This window comes from Carassius auratus, chromosome 43, assembly GCF_003368295.1.
Source record: "Carassius auratus strain Wakin chromosome 43, ASM336829v1, whole genome shotgun sequence".
NCBI lineage: Eukaryota > Metazoa > Chordata > Actinopteri > Cypriniformes > Cyprinidae > Carassius > Carassius auratus.
This window is the reverse complement of record NC_039285.1, coordinates 5,719,573-5,738,075: the sequence shown is the minus strand read 5'-3', so window position 1 is coordinate 5,738,075 and position 18,503 is coordinate 5,719,573. Positions and strand designations below refer to the sequence as shown.

Here is an 18,503-nt window from a genome sequence, read left to right as displayed (position 1 = left end):
TCATCACAAAAACAGAGACCACTGTTATTACAGACCACTGTAATACTTTAAACAGAGGACAAATAAAATGGCCCTTTGTTCCCTTTGCAAAACCGATATGGTGTACCACTGCAGCACAAATGCGATGCACGAGCACCTCAGAGGAAAACATCCTGGCGCTCTCCGTTGTTACGGTTTAACTGGTTACCGTGTGATCTGGTGACAATCTTCCTGGTTCAGGTCTGATATTCTTGCGCTTGCGGCATTCTGAAAAGTTGAGATGTTTTTAACTCGATGCGGTGCGGACGCGCCTGGAAAAAACGAGCACGTCACTGCGTCGCTTCAACTATGAGCCTATATTGGAAATAACGAACTTGAGCGCGCAAAAGACGTGATATGTGAACGGCCCCTTAAAAGACAGCGCGCCGCGAGACAACAGTCACAAACCACCGAGCTACCCCAAATCAGCTCCAGATCTCTGGAAACCATGCTAAACCATAGCAGAACCCAGACTACATTTTATGGTTTGTGATGCTAAAGAACATTTCATGACGTCTCAGACAACTGTAAATTTATGGCTACTGTGGTTTAATTATAAACGCCATCATAAACTCATATTTACCATAGTAAAATAATTTTGTTTGCCTCTATTATTTTATACTGTAAAAACTTCAACCACATTGGTTGAAAATGAATAAAGGTTGAAATATTATATTAGAAGTTGTACTTATAATTTTTTTGTAAAGTTATCCAAAGGATTCATTAGCTGATAAAAAAAGAACATTAGATTAATTATTTATTGTAATAAAAATAATCGTTAGATTAGTCGACAGAAAAAACAATCGTTAGTTGCAGCTCTAGATGTCAACTTTTTCCCAATGGACCTTTTTTAGCAATAATGTCTTCTTATTTTTGTAGTTTTAATTATGAAATTATCAAAATAATTTTGACACCTTAATCTTCAAATTTAGATGCCATCTCAATTTCAACTTTAAATCTCATAATTATGACTGTATTTGCAATGTCATTTTTATCTTATTACTTTGACTGTCAGAATTTTGACATTTCAACTTTTTTTAACTTCTTTTTAAATTTCAATTTAGTAGCTCATTATCTGGGCTTTTTATTTGATAACTATGATGATTTTTTTCTTTGAATGGCAGAAATCTGCTTCTATTATGTTTGTTTGCATCATCCACTATTTCAAATACTGTGTATGATATTTATATACTTAATTTGATTTACTACTGGCTAGACTTCATAGTTGTCATTGATGTTCCTAACGCATTTTTCATACTACAATTACATTCAAACAAATTAGAACACAAATTAAAAAATAGAAACAACAGGTAAACAGCTTTTCACTCTTACTGCACAAAGCCATGCAAAATCCTGTCACAATGCTTCTCACAAGTTGACTTTATTAGCTTACCAACAATGCTGTTTGTACTGCGGAAAAATGGCAAAATTGCCAAGTCCTCAGGAAAGACATTTTACAACTTAATTCTGATGAATAAACATTGTGATCTCATTCTGAAAGGTGTGTATGCCAAACATGGTGTGCTAATTGCATCTAACTTCAGTATCTGTTACTGAAAATGAGCCTATTAACTTGTTCCAGAAAATTAGCTAATAAAAGAGCATTTTCCACATAAACATAAAATGATTACACCATAAATGCAACAGTTGCCATGCCAACAATGTTACACGTGAGTGTTAGATGTTAAAAACCTTCATTCGTTGTGATGCAGGTTTGATCTTCTCTAAAAAAGTATTTTGTTTTAAACTAAGGGTTACAGATAAAGTTTGAAAGTCTGCGTCAATCTGTGAGCATCAAATTTTAAACTTCTCAGCAAGCATACTTTGATTGGCTGTGAGCGTGGAGGCTTTTTTAAAAGGGTGTGCAATGACCAAAAGCATCATAGAGCTCTAACAGGACTCTCAATAAAACTCCCCCAAGAGCTTTGGAGGGAGACGCTGCCAAAGGCACTTAGATCGCAGCTCCCTGTTAACTCAACATGTGCTTATGCACTTAACTCATTCTCTCTCCTTATCATGTCTGTACGCACACGCACACTTATGCTCCATTCTCGAACCAAACATGCTGCCTACCTAGACTGCATTTTAGACATCACAGGCACCCAAATGCAAGCAGTTTCAAAAATACACAACACTTTTTAAAACACCTTGTTTTAGACTAATTCTAAGGCAGTATAACATATTTCCTACTTTTACTCATCCTACTGTTTGCTTAGCAACATGATATTGTCAAACTCTATTGGAATCAAATTATTTGAGTCAAAAGTCCCACATGGAGCAATTATCAAAGTTTTCAAATTGGTCATTTAGGAGGCTAAATGATAGTTAGGATGCAGACAGTCAAACAGCTCATTAGGTTTTAAAACAGAGCTTTAGATTACTTCCAAGATTCCAGTTGTTCATAAGTAAAACGCTACCCCTAGACGTGCTTTGATTTCCTGTGATTTTTCTCAACAACAATGCCTTAATACAGCCACAGTCTTTTTTCCTTTCCATTTTTGAATTGGCAGGAGAAAAATAGCAATAACGGTATAACCAATTAAATCTTAAAATCATAAATTTTTCTCTTATCAGCCAAGCAGTAAAATTAATTAACAGCTTATCTGTATTATTCATAACTTTCATATTGCGTGTCCTTAACATAATTGTCCACAACATCATTTTGCGGTTATGTTAAGAAAACCACAATCTTTTTTTAATTGAAATGGAATTTTAAGATGAAGAACCACTAAAGATTGACTACAAACAATATCACGTTAAACAGACTAAATTTTAATTTCTTACAGCCTCATTTTCACGCATCAAATTAAACATTGCATCCAAGAGAAGATTAGAAAGAAATTCTGAACACTCCAGGGAGATTCAAAAAAAAAAAAAAAAAAAAAAAAAAAAAACACTTTAATGCAGTTTAGAAGCCTTTTGAACTTGAAATAATTTAACAGAATGCACCATCCATCTTCATAATTGTCTTGAGTCAAGACCAGCTGCCCAGGGAGCTTTTACTTATGGGAGACATTATGATTTAGCATCGATATAAAAGTATGGGATGATGTCATAAACTGCATACCACAATTAGATAAGCTTCCCAATTTACGATCATATCACTATTCTCATACAAGCCTACACATTTAAAACGGATGGGCAAGCGCAGACACCAAAAGTTCTGCACCAAAACAGAATCATAGACAAGCCACATAGACGGATGCGCTCTAACATCTAAACACTGGTGTTTTTTAGTTTATTCCCCGTTTAGTTTATCGTCTCATTATAGCGAATGAGTCTTCAGGCCCTTGGATGTAGGAAGCAGTTTATCTCCTCAGTAAAACCCATCCAGCTTTCATCTCTGGAATTATTGCTGCACTGTAGCCTGGCAGATGAGAGGTATTTGTCCTTGGGCTTGCAGATCATAAACGTCTTGATGCGTATGTGTTTACATAGTAATTCTGGCTTCCCCTTCAACTCCGCTTTACTCTAAGCTGTCGTAAGTCAGACTGACACGGTCTCTCCTCAAAGAGGAAAATCTGGAATTATTTGCCTCTGACAACGTGCTAATACTATTGAACCGGATGACAGCAATGTGAAAACACAGCCGGCCCTGATGCGGAAAGGATATGTGAAGCACATGGGTTCACGGGCAAATGAATGCTCTCTGGCACATTGTGAAGTGACACATTTCTACTGTACGGCTTAATATAGTTAAAATGACAGCTGGGGCTGATAGAAGAGCTGATGATTGATGGGGAGATGCTCAGTCAGAGCGCAGAGAGCTGTCGGATATGAGAGATCATGATCCTTTGTCACCAACATGCCAGACTTCCCAGGATGAAGTGATGTGCGATCACAGAGCCTGTCTGCTGCCGTCTAAGAATAAGCCAAAGCACAGATCAGCCTCCCTCTGAAATGTGATGAGAAGTGAAGCCATACTGGTTCAAAATAGACTTACTATAAGCACAAAAATGTATACCAGAGTCAAAAATTTAACATTTTAAGGGAAAAATTTGCCCATTTTAGGGATATTTTTTTTTCTCTGTAACACATAAATTGCAGAGCATGCCATCCATTTATGTTAAATATATTCAAACTGAATAAATTAACTGAAGTAAAATCTCAGTCTAAACAACTGTTAGCTACAGGTTATAGAAGGTGGAAGATAATACTGAAATTCTGGTTATGGCCGATAACCGACAAATGAGGTTTTAAATGTATTTAGTTTTTCTTCCATTTTAATTATTTTTTATATTATTTCTATATTATTTTGTCTAAATGGATAAGAAAATGTGAATTTATGCATTACCAAATGATTATATTTTTAAAAATTATATTTATCTTGTATTTATTTTAAAAAAGGTTTTAAATTATTTGTGTTATGTTTAAAGGCATAGCTAGCACAAAAATGAAAATTTTGTCATTTATTCACCAATAAATTGTTTCATACCAGTATGAATTTAAAGGGTTAGTTCATCCAAAAATGAAAATTTTGTGAAAAAGCTTTCTGTCCCTCCAATAGAATTGGTTGAAGCATCAAAAATACATTTGGTCCAAAAAAAAAAAAAGAAAAAATATATTACAACTTTATTCAGCTTTGTCTTCTCTTTCGGGTCTGTTGTGAGCACGTTCACAACACTGCAGTGACACTGCTGACTTATGACGCTGCTGAACACGTCAACTGAAGTTGTGGCCTAATGGTTAGAGGGTTGGACTCCCAATCGAAGGGTTGTGAGTTCTAGTCTCGGGCCGGATGGAATTGTGGGTGGGGATAGTGCATGAACAGCTCTCTCTCCACCTTCAATACCACGACTGAGGTGCCCTTGAGCAAGGCATCGAACCCCCAACTGCTCCCCGGGCGCCGCAGCATGAATGGCTGCCCACTGCTCCTGGTGTGTGCTCACAGTGTGTGTGTGTGTGTGTGTGTTCAATGCTCTTTGTGTGTGCATTTCGGATGGGTTAAATGCAGAGCACAAATTCTGAGTATGGGTCACCATACTTGGCTGAATGTCACTTCACTCACTCACTCAACTGTCACAGCAGTCGCACTCACAAGCTCTCGGACTAAATCTAAAAGATCTTAAACTGTGTTCCGAAGATAAACTGAGGTCTTACGGATTTGGAACGACATGAGGGTGAGTTATTAATGACATCATTTTTGGATGAACTAACTTGAATTCCTCTGCTGAATGCAAAAGAAGATATTTTTAAGAATGTGGGTGACCAAACAGTTGCTGGTAGCTATTGACATCCAGGGTAGGGAAGAACATACTATGGAACTTAAAGGCTACCAAGCAACTGTTTGCTTACCATTCTTCAAAATATCTTCTTTTACATTCAGAAAAAGAAATGAACTCACACAGGATTGGTAAAACATAATGCAAAAATTTGAATTAAAAATTTAATTTTATCCCTTTAAATGACTGTGACATGATGGCAATGGTAATCTTAATGTAAAAAATATTAATAAATAGGTATGCACTATTAAATATTGAAAAAAGTCCAACATATATTCTGTATCAACAGTTACAATAAGAAAGGTAGTTTTTTGATTGAATACAAACATTATTTAGGAAAAAAATCTTTACACTCTGGCAAGAGAGTTCAATGGACTTGCAATCCTCAGTCCCATTTGTGCACACGTCAGTATATTTTGCACTGACTGGCTGAGGGTTATGTCAGAAGGTTTTGATGGTCGATGGTAAATCCTCTTGACAATCCAGAGTTGAGCCAAAGTCGACCTGATGGTCAGGTGCTTGAAGAGCAGAAACCTGCACAGTCAGAACCAAGGCACCACTGTGTGCAATCCTTATAATATCATTGATTTCCCTGTCCTGCTCTCTCCACCATACCTTATTTTGCACACATACACATTGACTGCTGCTGTTTATGAGTGATCGCTGCACTAATTGCTGTTCTCATGTAAACACAATACATCCACATCATTAGACCTCATTAAAGGAGCATTCGTTATGATCGTATTATTAACGGCCAGAGTGTAATTTCAGGAGGTTAGCAAGGCCTTTCCAGCCTCACTTGAAAATTTTCCAATTATAAAGGGTTCATTAAAAACAGGACTTTACTGGGGACTGATTTCACCCGTGACGGGTTCGGATGAACGAGAGTTTGAGAAAGCAGAACGGATCATTGAAATCTAAAGAGCCGGCATTCAGCAAACTCCAAATAAAAAAGGGAAACATAGGTGCAATGAGGTTGCCTAAATTAATTGCAATTACAGGTCGCCTTGTGCTGCCAAGCGAAAATACAAACATATCTGACCAGATGTATGTTAATACACCAAACAAACACCAATTTTCTTTTGACTGACCTATGCGCTTTCATTTTTCTACTGCATTATGAAGAAAAAGAAAGAAAAATAATACGGTTTGCTAAGGTTCACTCATTTGATCATACATGCCAAAATGTTTTCCAAATTTTATCCTGATGGAAAGCAAACACCACACATAAAATTGTATTCAAATTATCCACCAGTACACATAAGCACTATCCAAGAATTTAGGATATCGGATTCATTAGTATAAAAACACAGATGGTTTTCCAAATGGGTAAGATAAAGGCCATTTACCTTTAGGAAGAGAGAGGGAACCTGCTGCAGCTTCAATTTGTGGAAGACAAACACGTCGTACATGGCAGCCACGGCCAGTACAGTCACGCCTTGCTCCTTCCAAAGCATGCTACAGGAAGCACACGCCAAAGTGCCCAAGAACCATGTCCAGCTCCATCCATGAGCACGGCTCGTCCTCAGGGAACAGTGGTGAAAGTAGCAACGCAGGGCCAGGAGGAAGAAGAGGGCAGCTCCTACGTCAGCACGGCCCACGATGCCTGCCACAGCCTCCGTGTGGATGGGGTGAGCGGCAAAGAGAAGCCCGGCCAGCAGGCTCCAGCAACCCGACCCCAGCAGCAGGCTTGAGAGACTAGAGAACAGGGCAGTCGTGGCGCAGTGTAGAACCACATTGACCAGGTGGAAACCCCAGGGATCTAAGCTGCCCAGGGAGTAGTTGAGTCGAAAGGAGAGCGTGCAGAGCGGGCGGTAGGACTTGTGGCTACCGCTGTGGGTGAGAAGTGTCCCCCAGAAGTCATCGTAGAATATGTTGATCCACGGCGTTTCAGGGAGAAGGTCCTGGTTGGTCTTGATTGCACGGCTGTGTGGGGAAAAATAAATAGTTTAATATTTAAATAATTCTAATTTATAAAAGGTCAATTCATTTACTATTGTGTGCACAAGTATATTGCTTTTAAAAGTTAAGGTTGTGTCAGTCCTCATCCTACATCAATTGTTCTGTTAGTTTATGAGATATGACAGACATTCATCACTTGCTGAAGTTCTAACACAGCAGTCTTGACAAAAGATCAGGACAGGGCATGATTAAAACACATCACAGAAATGAGACCATATGTTAAAGTATAAAAAATGCCCGAAAACTGAACAATATAAAAATCTTTCAGCTTTGTCAATGTCATTCAGTAAGGCAAGCATCACTACTATTGATTTTCCAACCTGCTAATGCTAATTCTTTAACTTTGGCATGCAACTCTTCCTGGAACATTGCAGTTGCAGACATGAATGAATGGTAGGACTGAGCAACATATATTTGAGAAAAAAATTATTGTTTACTTCTAAACATGCTCTTCCATTTAATCAAAGTCTTCCATGATATTCTGCTCAGGAATAGCAGTCAGTTTAAACAATACATTTAACATTTTTCACAAAAGGATGACCTTCTAGTTAAGTAAGGTTGGACTGGGACACAAAACAGAAAGAAAGGTAAGGAGGGAAAATTGATTTTGACTTTCCTCAACATTTAGAAACTGCGGACATGTACCACACCCTTCACCAAAAACAAGTAAAAGCTCAACAGAACAACAGGGACCTCTATTTAGCCTTTAGCAAGCACAGAGTTGTACCAAATGCCTGTCAATCACACCAACCCGACTATGTCAGAATCTGTCTATTGGCTATCCTGAAGAAACTGAGACAGAAAGAAACCGAAAGCTAATGGGAATGAAAATGCATTAAGACAGCCAATTGTGTGGAAGAATAAATGTGCAGTTTACTCTTTGGTTTGAGGGCTTTTGGGACTAAATACGTCTGAAGAAAGCCTTATAAAAATGTAGAGTTGTTCAGGGAACAGGAGGAGGCAGGGCAGGATATGCTCTGGAGGCCATAGACACACTGTGCCTTTGCTGTCTGCCTGCATCGCGCCGCCAAACAAGGTAGAAAGAACCCTCAAGACAAGCAAACACCACAAACACATGTAAACAAAGCACCTAGGCAGTTAACGTTATCCCATATGCAGTCATCCCTGCCAAAAACCATGTCATTCAAACCCAAGGCAGTGGTATCTTGATGTGAAATAAACACACCCTACCTCCTGTGATCGTGAATGTATGCCTGAGCACAAGAAGATGGTGTTGAACCGTAGAGCGTAATTAGTCTCCTTAGAGAGTGCGAGCAATGACATAAGCTGTTATTAAAACATGCATGAGGAAATATGTGACAAGTGCGATAACACACCATCAGTGCTACTGAATAATCAGCCTTCACAGTAATGGTGCCAAGAATATGCAATCAACACAGAATGGAGACAAAAAGTTCAATTGAAACATGTGACAAGAGAAAGATATAATGCAAAAAGAGCAGTGGATCCCTGGCTGTAGAGTGAGCCAAAGTCTTTGATCATTTGTTACTTGCTAGCACACTTGCACAGTTGCCAGCAGCGAACGCCTGTCTACCAGTCGTCCATGAGAACAGATGGAAATGGGGAAAGTGAGGAGATGTTACAAAAGACAAAACTGCCAAAAAAAGAACTGATTCAGGAAATGCATCAACTTCTTGGTTGTCTTGGGAGAAATTTTTAAACGAGACGTGTTGAAATTGCAGCCATTGCCTTGTAAGAGTCCACAAGAAAAACAGATGCTCTGAGAACCACATTTCTCAGTGAGATAAAGCTCTCCATCATCAGAAACATTTCAATTCCCTGCCTTGACTTTGAATCACTCACTTCTTTGCAGAATTTCATTATTTTCCCCCCTCAGGCATATCTTCATTTTCTCCAAACCATTCGTCAAATAAGATCTTCATCCTTCCGTACAAAAGGATAACACGAGAGCCATTGTGGCTCAATTACACATCTGGTTCATTTGGAAGGGGTTGCCAGTTTACTGGATATTTTGGTGAACCAAAGAAAACAAACACTTTTGCCTGATAACTTGACACCCAACAGCCCAGACACAACAATAGACTATGTGCCAGGCCCGGCAGGCAGGGGCTTCCGAGATCAGCTTTCACGTGAAGTGTGAATCAAAAAGAAACACTTGGAGCTCTGGTGGAAGATTGTAACTGAATCTCAGGAACAGTGGAAGCTCTTGGATTGCTTCATGAGTACATGGATTCTTGAGCCACTGCCTGATTTGGCTTGACAGCACCCCAAGGAAGTCTGACTCTCTAGAATGATTCTAATTGGTGTAAGTGAGACAAATAATGTGAAAGCTAATCTCTGCCATGGTCTGATTGCTCTTACCCATAAAGGAAGTAGAGAGGGACAGAACCATGAGTCCATCAGAAGCTTTTTAACATGCAAGAGTGCATTCTTACACTTGACAAATCTCAGTGGAGCCGTGGTATCACGCAATCCCGAAACTGGACACTTTGCTTTATCTAGAGTCCAACGCCGGGGATACTGTGACCACATCTGTCAAAGCATGCTTTCTTATCGCTCTATCCCTGCCATGATTGGCACTTTGTTACGTTTTGCCCGACCCCAGCTCTAATGAGAAGTGAAATCCAAAATAAGTCCGGTGTAATCTAGAGCCCAGATCTGTCAGACTGGGAGCAAGATTCAACTCTGCGTCCATGAGAGGAGCTTAAATGCTGAGGTGTCAATAGCAGGCCGCGACCTCAATGTTTTGGACAAGTACAGCTTTGCTAAATCCAAAACAAAGGCTTATAATTCAAGCCAAAAGCAAAACAAACCATGCAAAGAGTCTGGTCTTTGGAATCAAAAGCAACAAGTGAGCTACTACGGAGTCCATGTATTGCCTTACTATCTTCACCAACTGGATGAATAGTCCCGACGCATGATTAGCTTAGCGGACAGAGTAAATTCTTTCTGCCAAAATGCATGAATGTCAGCTGGCGTTCATATAATGCAAGTACATCAAGGGTCTATATGTTATAATGAAGCAAACATAGCTCCCTTGAAATCCAGATATTCTACTGAAAGTTTGAGACAATGCACACTTGTTTCTATTTGTGCCAGCAAGTGGGGGGGGGGGGGCACAGGCATTAGGGAGATGTGTTTTTCGGTCTGCCAAGTATGTGTCATCACCCAGCTACAATGTCTGAAAGGGCCGCAGTCATATTTTGAGAATGCCTACAGAGAGGCCGTCCGGTCTGTCCACTCTGCTCTCCTGCCTGGGCTTTTGTCTATGGTTTCTTCCCATGAGAGTGCCTGCAGGTCAATAACAGAATACAATCCCCTTATGTGGTGCTTACACCCGAAGAGCTCTCAGGAACAACAGCCTTGTTCTATTGTGCAGTTTCATGAAGAAAAGCTGCATAGGCTATAAAAGAGGAAAATCAATTAATTTGCTGGAATAAAGGACTGAATTGTTAAGGAAACACCTTCCAAGCTGAGCAGCTCACACAAAGTACTTCTGTCTTTCATTCTTTCAGTTCTTCCTTAATTCATTCATACTCTCTTTCTATCAGTTTTTCTTTCAATCTTTCATTCTTGCTTTTCTTCAATCTTTCTTTCTTTCATTTAATCTGTAATTGTTTTCTGCAGTCATTCTAACCTTCATTCTTACATCCTGCTGGTCATTCTGTCATACTCTTATTTATTCTAGAGGTCATTATTTCATTCTATGTCATTAGTCCATTCATCCATTAATTAATTAATTCATTCATTCTTCCATATTCATGCATTATTTTGTTTTCTTTCATTCATTTTCATTCATTAATTCTGCATTCATGCATTTTTTTGCATGCATGCATTCTTTCGAATTCATTTATTATTTTGCATTTTCTCATTCATTTATTGGATACGGTACAATGGTTATACCATGTTTTTTATATTGATTTAACATTTTACCATGTAAATACTATAATATAATCATTATGTACAGTTTTATATATAAAATGCCATGGTGTTTCTTTCTGATACAATCACTGCAACATGGTACTGCCGCGATTTTCTAAAAGAGTAAATCACAAGGCGGCATATGTTTTCCAGTAAAACCATCAAACTTTCAATATCAACAAACCTAACTGCATAGTATTAAATCAATTATTATCAGTCATATTAGTATAATAAATTAAGAGGAAGTTGTGGCTCGATACGTAAGATCAATGGAAACCTGAAAATGCTTTTGTATTACCAAGATTGCAGTGCATCCTTCCTATAGTTCCTCTGATGAAGAGCATTAGTTCATGCTGCAAATCATGTCAAAAGATCTTACCACATCACATCTTAAATAAAAGACCTATTTGCATTAATAAATCATTTACACATGGCAGATTATAGAGGTGCAAAGAGGTTTCAAAAGGCTAGTCTTATTAATGCCAGCATTACAAGTCAATTCATCCACCTAATAAGAAAAATAAACTATTGACATTTCAAAGTCACAAGGGTGTTTTGTCCCCAATTTACACTCAAGAGGTACAAAAAGAGATCTCTTAAGATATTAACTAATATATTTGACACTTTGAACAGGTCCTTGTTAAACAGCACATAATCGATACCATGGTAGATTAAGTCAATGCATTTCATTATGTCAGTCTGGCAAGTTAGTCAAAAAGTTAACTGGTGTATTATTGAATTAGGGTCAGACTAAAGGCTTTCAGTTGGTGGGCTTCAACAAACAGTGAAGCAGACACATATTGAAAGGGTCAGCGGCTCTGCAGTCGGAAACAAACCATCTCAGGCCACCATGAAATCAACATGGTCATGGCTGGACATTGTTGATCCAAAATGCCACAATAGCCACATTATCTAGTTTGAAATCATGTGAAAGCAAAAGGAGAATGGGTGTGGACTGTTCTCGCGTTTTGGTAGTTTCTGAAACAGTATTATACAGTAACATTCAAGCATGATTCAATTTAGGGCAATTTACACAAACTCTAATCTTTGTACCTTTTCAACAAAACAATATGCACACATCAGCATCCATTTTAACTTTTTACCAGCATGAATGAATCAATTGTCCACTAATGGAAAATCAATGAAAGCGCCACTTGCATTTAGGTTTTATTGACAAAAAAAAAAAAAGCCCACTCAGCACATTGACTACTAAATTAGCAGGGTGAAAACTGACCACCACTTTTCATTATATCATGCCACCACTCCTGGGAAAAAGGACTTACTGTTATATGAATTTCTTTCCTATGAGGCAATTGAAGTCAATAGTAACTACATAAAAGCAATAACTGATTAGACATGCATATCCTAAAGGAAATACCGGTACATACAAGACAACAAAAAATACTGTTTTAGTTGAAAAACAAATGTGTAATGGTGAAATTACCTAAAAGTGATTTAAGTAAAAGTAGGAGAAGATGATTGAGGGACAAGGACAAGTAAAAGAAGTGAAATAAAAAGAAGAAAGAAGAAGAGAAAAAGGAGAAAGAGAAGTTTATAAATTTAACTGGTGACTCTTTCCTCCACTTCCTGTGTGCAGCGTGTCTGTAAAAGGCAGAGAATTATTTACAAAGCATGGGTGGCTTTGGCCAAAAGAGCGCTCTGCACCCTACACATCTGTCCTGCAACACTTTCATGGATCGTAACAGACTTTGTAGAAGGACTATAGGAAGAGGCTATTTTCATCCCAAAAGAAATGTCTGGCCTCTAGAGAAAAAAGCATTTTAGAGTTTATTATAAGGCGGCGTGGAAGCCACTGAAAGGACATGCCTGGGCCATACACTTGCATTTTAGATTCTCAGAAATCAGAGGGCATATGCTAGGACAGACTGTTTTCTCACAGCACAAATAAAACCAGGACGCTCTACCATGTCGCCTCCCTTGTCTTTTATTTCCACGCAAACGCAATCTGTCAAAAGGAACATCTCAGATTTTTGGCAAAACTGTGGGTATTTAAAAATGGGCAATTAAAATAAATAGGAAAAAGCTGTTTTGCGACTGCTAAAAATGTGACTTCAGCCTCACATGGTAAACCACTAAATGTCTCCTTATGTTTACACTAGTATTAACAAGAACCAAAACAGACCAAAAAAAAAAAGCTGATTTTCTGCCAGAGTTTGTGCAAGATTAAGATCTTCAGAAATGCAATCCATATATATACAAATTGTATATAAACTACCGTTCAAACGTTTGGGGTCTATGAAATTTTTTAAATGTATTTAATAGTCTCTTATTTAAAAAAATCAGCAATACTTTAAGTTACCGTTTTTTTATTTTCTTACAAAAAAATTTAAATGTAATTTACTCCAGTGATGGTAAAGCTGCATTTTCAGCAGTAATTTCTCCGGATTTCAGTGTCACATAATACTTCATAATTTATTCTTACAGGCTGATCAGGTGCTCAAGAAACATTTCCTATCAACAGTTTAATGGGTCATTACTAAAAGTGAACACATACACAAACACACACACACAAAGTGTTCAGATGTGTGCTTCGTGCTGTATCAGAACAAATCTTTGGAGCTCAGTTCATTTCCTGTGGATCATAAAGTGGCACGTGCGTCAGCCAGTCAAGCACTTCATACTGCAAACTAGGTCGTCTGTTTGGCATCACTGATAACACATGATACATCTAGCATACATCTAGGTTATAAATGTGCTGAACAGGGATTTTTTTTTTTTAATAGCCTTCCAATAGATTGTTAAAACAAATTTACTGTTGAACTACATGAGAGACTACACGCATATTGCTGACCTGCAACAGGAAAGAAGAGTGTAGTGATCAAAACTGATGCTACTGTAAGTGCTAATGCCCAGCTGAAAATCAGTTGCATGAACATATCCACTATGTCAAGAATGTGTTAATTACATGGCTACATTTTTAAGACTAGTCTAAGCAGTGCAGTTTATGCAATTGGCCCCTGGGATTTTAAGGTTTGTTGCAACTGGTACCAAGTTCTTAAACCACAGAAAACACAAAAGTTCCCACTAGGGGTGTGCGATAAATATCATACGATAATTAATCCGCATCTTGTCAGTAAAGCCGGTTCTCTAATCAGTGGTAAATTCCATCAGGTGATTTCACAAAGAGCAGCTGATACTTCACGGAGCTGTTGTTAACTGACTAGCTGCGCAAATCCACGTTCATTATCATAGTTTAGTTTAGCGCATGGAATTTACCGCTGTTTAGATAACCAGCTTTACTGACGAGATAAGCAATAATTATTGTACGATATTTATCACGCAACCCTAGTTCCCACTCTGCAGTTCACCCATCATTATGGATCACCCATAATCAGCGTTATGAAAACTTCTTTCAAAAAGTAATTTGCCAGGCTACTCGCCATTTAATAACAGTTTCATACAGTCTTATGACGATGTAGGTAGCTATTAATTAAAGCACATGCAAAGAAACCACTAAATGGATAAAAAACAATTTCAACTTATATTATTTATAGGGCAATAATTATAACTAAAAATAAGTTAATTGTAATTTTAATAGTACAATTTTGTCACATTTAACAAATTCATTTTCAAGAACGCTAAATAAATTACCTTAACGCAATTTTTAAGATCACTATTTCTGTAATTGTATATTCTATATGTAACTGTATATTCTAATCTATATTTGTCAAATAATAACAAAAACAAAAACAACAAGTGCATAAACAGCTGGCAAAAACAAAAACCAAAACTAAACAAAAACCTAAACAAAACTAAACAAAACACACACACACACACACACACACACACGCACACACACAAAAACACACAAAACAAAAATACACTGTCATGGTTTTGAAAACAAATAAACTGCTTTTCACTGCTACTATTTTAGTTACTAGCCAACAATGATAAATTCCTCAGGATAAGCTTTGTCAAATGCTACTAAGCTGCTGCAATGGATACAAAATGACATCCATCCAATATCAATTAGTCTAATCTGCCAAACGTGTCATGCTCTGTGAATCCTCTGGTAAATGAAAGAGGCTTTGTTTTATCCTGAGTTTGACCCAGGTTTGAATACTCGGCCCACTCTCTGGCCACAGTACACAGGCCTCTCAACAGGAGGCTGTTTGTCACGGCTCGAGTCCTTCTGGCCAGAGTGTAATAAATTCTTCTTTGTCTTCTCATGGAGAGAAAGAAAGAGAGAGTGGGCGACCTGCTCGTGATGTTTGCATGCAAGGTCTATCCTGAACACTGATGGGATGGTTTATCATTTGCGCGGCTCTTGTTGACCCGCAGGAGCACGTGGGTAGGGAAACGAGGAGTATGACATCGGCTGGATGAGAACCAGCTGAAGGAATGCGAAGGGGAACATGTGGTAAGGGGATGGGAATCCACACAAAAAAAACTCCTCAGATGGGAGTGAATACACTGCGCCCACTGAGCAGGCTTTTCTTTTCCCTTTTCTTCCTAAGAATCTCTTTTTTCCCTCATTTTTGGACCGGTGCACTAGCGACATTCTCAGTGTTGCCTTGTCAGCAGGGTGTCTTGGCTTTCCGGCGAGTTATGTGCAATAGTCTTGCAAATGTCAGAAATTTTAAAAAAGGACATCTGCATTGTAGACAAAAATCATCAGAAATACTGAATTTAGCTGAGTGTCTTTTGCATCTTAACTTGGCTTTGCTTCTGCCACTGGAGCACACAGATTCTTGGTCTCCGGACACGTGGCGGATGTTCTGCAGTTGCGGGCTGGAATGCCTGCTTGCATGCAATGCAGTCCTTTTTTATGGGGCATACCAGCAAACAGCCCACGCCAGGCCATGGCACGCTATTGGTCTAGCCAAGACTCACTACAGTTAAGAGCACAGCACAAGGACCGTGAATGCCAGCAGCTCAACCGACCAAATCTGAGCATCTTCAGTAAAATATTGGCAGCCAACACAATGCCACACACACACAGTTCCCACTGCCTTCAGACCATAAAGTTTTTTTCCTGCTGCATATGGCTATTCCAGGTCTTCTCCTCTATCTTGACCCCAAAAGCCTTTGTTCATTACAAGTCTGATGTGTTGGAAGGAATACTGATTACTTCGGCCTTTCAGAAGACACCAGGTAATCTATTAACTAGAGGCCACGATAGCAAATCAATCTGAGGAGGCAGAAAAACCTCCAGGGTGATCTGTGCTGTGCATGATTTATAATTCATTTAAGCTGTATGCCAGAAAATACTACCATAGTCAAATGTTAAACCAAGTGTAAAATGGGACAAAATTACAATGGTAAAAAATCTAGTATGCAAAATTAATATAACAGAGGATGGGTTTAACAAACTGTCTTTTGTTGAAGGCTTAATTACTGTAATCTCATTTGATTTAGTTTTTTCCAAATGTAAAATGAAATAATGGGCCAATAAAAAGTTCTTGTCTTGTTGTTTCTTTGTAATTATTTATGAAATTTACAAGCAATTTCTGAGTGAAAGGTCTTTCAAAGTAAATCTTACAACACTTTCTTCTAGTATAGTTCAAAATGAGAAAAGATGTTCGTTCTTTTCAGTGTTTGCTACTTCTAAAATCTTTCATCCCCTTCTATTATTTTGTCACGGATAATCTTCATAATTACAATGCAAAAACCCCCAAAACTCTCTCTATTCCACAAACAATTCCCTTTGTTAATGAGCTCACTGGAGCACAAAGCACACTTCCATGTGTGATTCCACATGTTCCGCATTAATTATAGACAATCACAGAGGATCGTTCATAGAGTGTTGCACAGTGTGATCTCATTAGACACAATCACACCGTTATCCCGGATGCCTTTCGTTCCAGCGCACACACTATTAGTTGCACATTAGGGGGCTTGCTCATAATTAAAGTTACATATGTTGACTGTCCTGTGCGTGTGTCCAGTGAGTGAAATCACAGATGACCCCAACCAGCACATACATGATGAGACCTTGACTTTGACCCAGCCCCTTTTCCTGTTGCGGAACACATCATACTTTCAGTATGTGCAATTCATATTTTACATAGTAGTAATACTGTTTACATAGTAGTTATGGAACCACACAAGTGAGGAACCTGTATATATATCATATAAAGATATCACTTTTCAGTTATATTTCACACACACACACACGAGTAAAAAGCAAAAAAGCCATGATAAAGCTTCCAGAAAACAATCCAAATCTCATTCAGTGCGGGCTGGCCTTTGACTTTTTAAACTAACTATTTTCTTAAATTAGTGGCTGAAAGGAAAATAAGAGGGGGAAAAGGTTTGCAATGAAATGAAACACATCAAAATCCTTCCCTTAAGGCGTGACATTAATTTGAAAGTTACTCAAATATATTTGCCGATGCTATTGCGTGAGACGAAAGCGCCTGGTTATCCTGTAAACATTCTTAAAAGGAACTCAACCAGCCACTTAACTGTTTATAAATGCTTTGTCTTCCACATGGTGTCAATTTGCTTTTTTGTAAACAAGCTCATTTTTGCATTTTAGACTTTATAGTCACAGAATCACAGAAACCACACCACCATCCTGGTAAGCAATCCTTTTTTACAGCCTTTTGATTTCGCAATTGACTTTTTAATCATCGTGGGACCACAAAGGAAAGACATCAGTTCTTTTGAGAATCGCTAAAATTCAAGCTCAAGTTACCAATTACCACCTAGAACGGATTCATTCTAAATCGTTTTAAAAATAGCTAGCAGATTTTGCTGCTTGAGAACCTTTCAAAATATTTGGTCCATCATATGGTTTCAATGAATCAGAACCCCAGAGATCTTCAGTGCACGACTGCAGATGACCACGCCGGGGCGAAAATTCATCAGAAAAAAGCTACAATTTCATAAACACAGCCCTTCTTCTCCTCCTCCTCACTGCCTGAGACAAAGAAACGAATACTCGGCACAATCATCAATCAAGAGCATTCTGAGCCAAATCTCCACCGTCTTCTGAAGTCAAATCCAAACAGTCAGGCCACAGCAAACAAGCTCACCTTGAACGAGGCCAGTGGCACACCACGCACTCGTCATTGTAAATCAGATTTTCCTGCCGTTAATGTGGAAAAAGTCCTAATACACAATACATCACTGACCCACGAGGAGCTTAAAACCACACCAGTTACGGCTAAGTTATGCGTGATAGACTTCGCTAAAATTTTGATGACAGAAACCATTTGTTTGAAATAAAACTGAGGTATCATGGAAGTCAGCACTTCAGATGAAGCCTTCTTGACAAATGGCTTACAACATTCTTCCAGATGACAGGACATACAGACATGAACCTAATCCTGAAACACGTTCCAGAGGTGTTTTTATTTCCTCTAGAAGAAAGCAGAAACATCAGGAGGAGGAGGAAGTCATTTCCCATTGTGAAGTGTGTGTCTTTGAAGT

The 18,503-nt window shown here is 38.4% G+C and overlaps 1 protein-coding gene across 1 annotated transcript in view; it reads right to left on the bottom strand.

The window, feature by feature from the left end:
* The window catches only part of LOC113061538 (transmembrane and TPR repeat-containing protein 2-like), an 88,684-nt gene that overhangs the window by 37,326 nt on the left and 32,855 nt on the right, over positions 1-18,503 (bottom strand). The window contains exon 2 of the mRNA XM_026230711.1: positions 6,590-7,166. Within this exon, the coding sequence (XP_026086496.1) occupies positions 6,590-7,166 (577 nt within the window). The remainder of the gene's footprint in view (positions 1-6,589; positions 7,167-18,503) is intronic.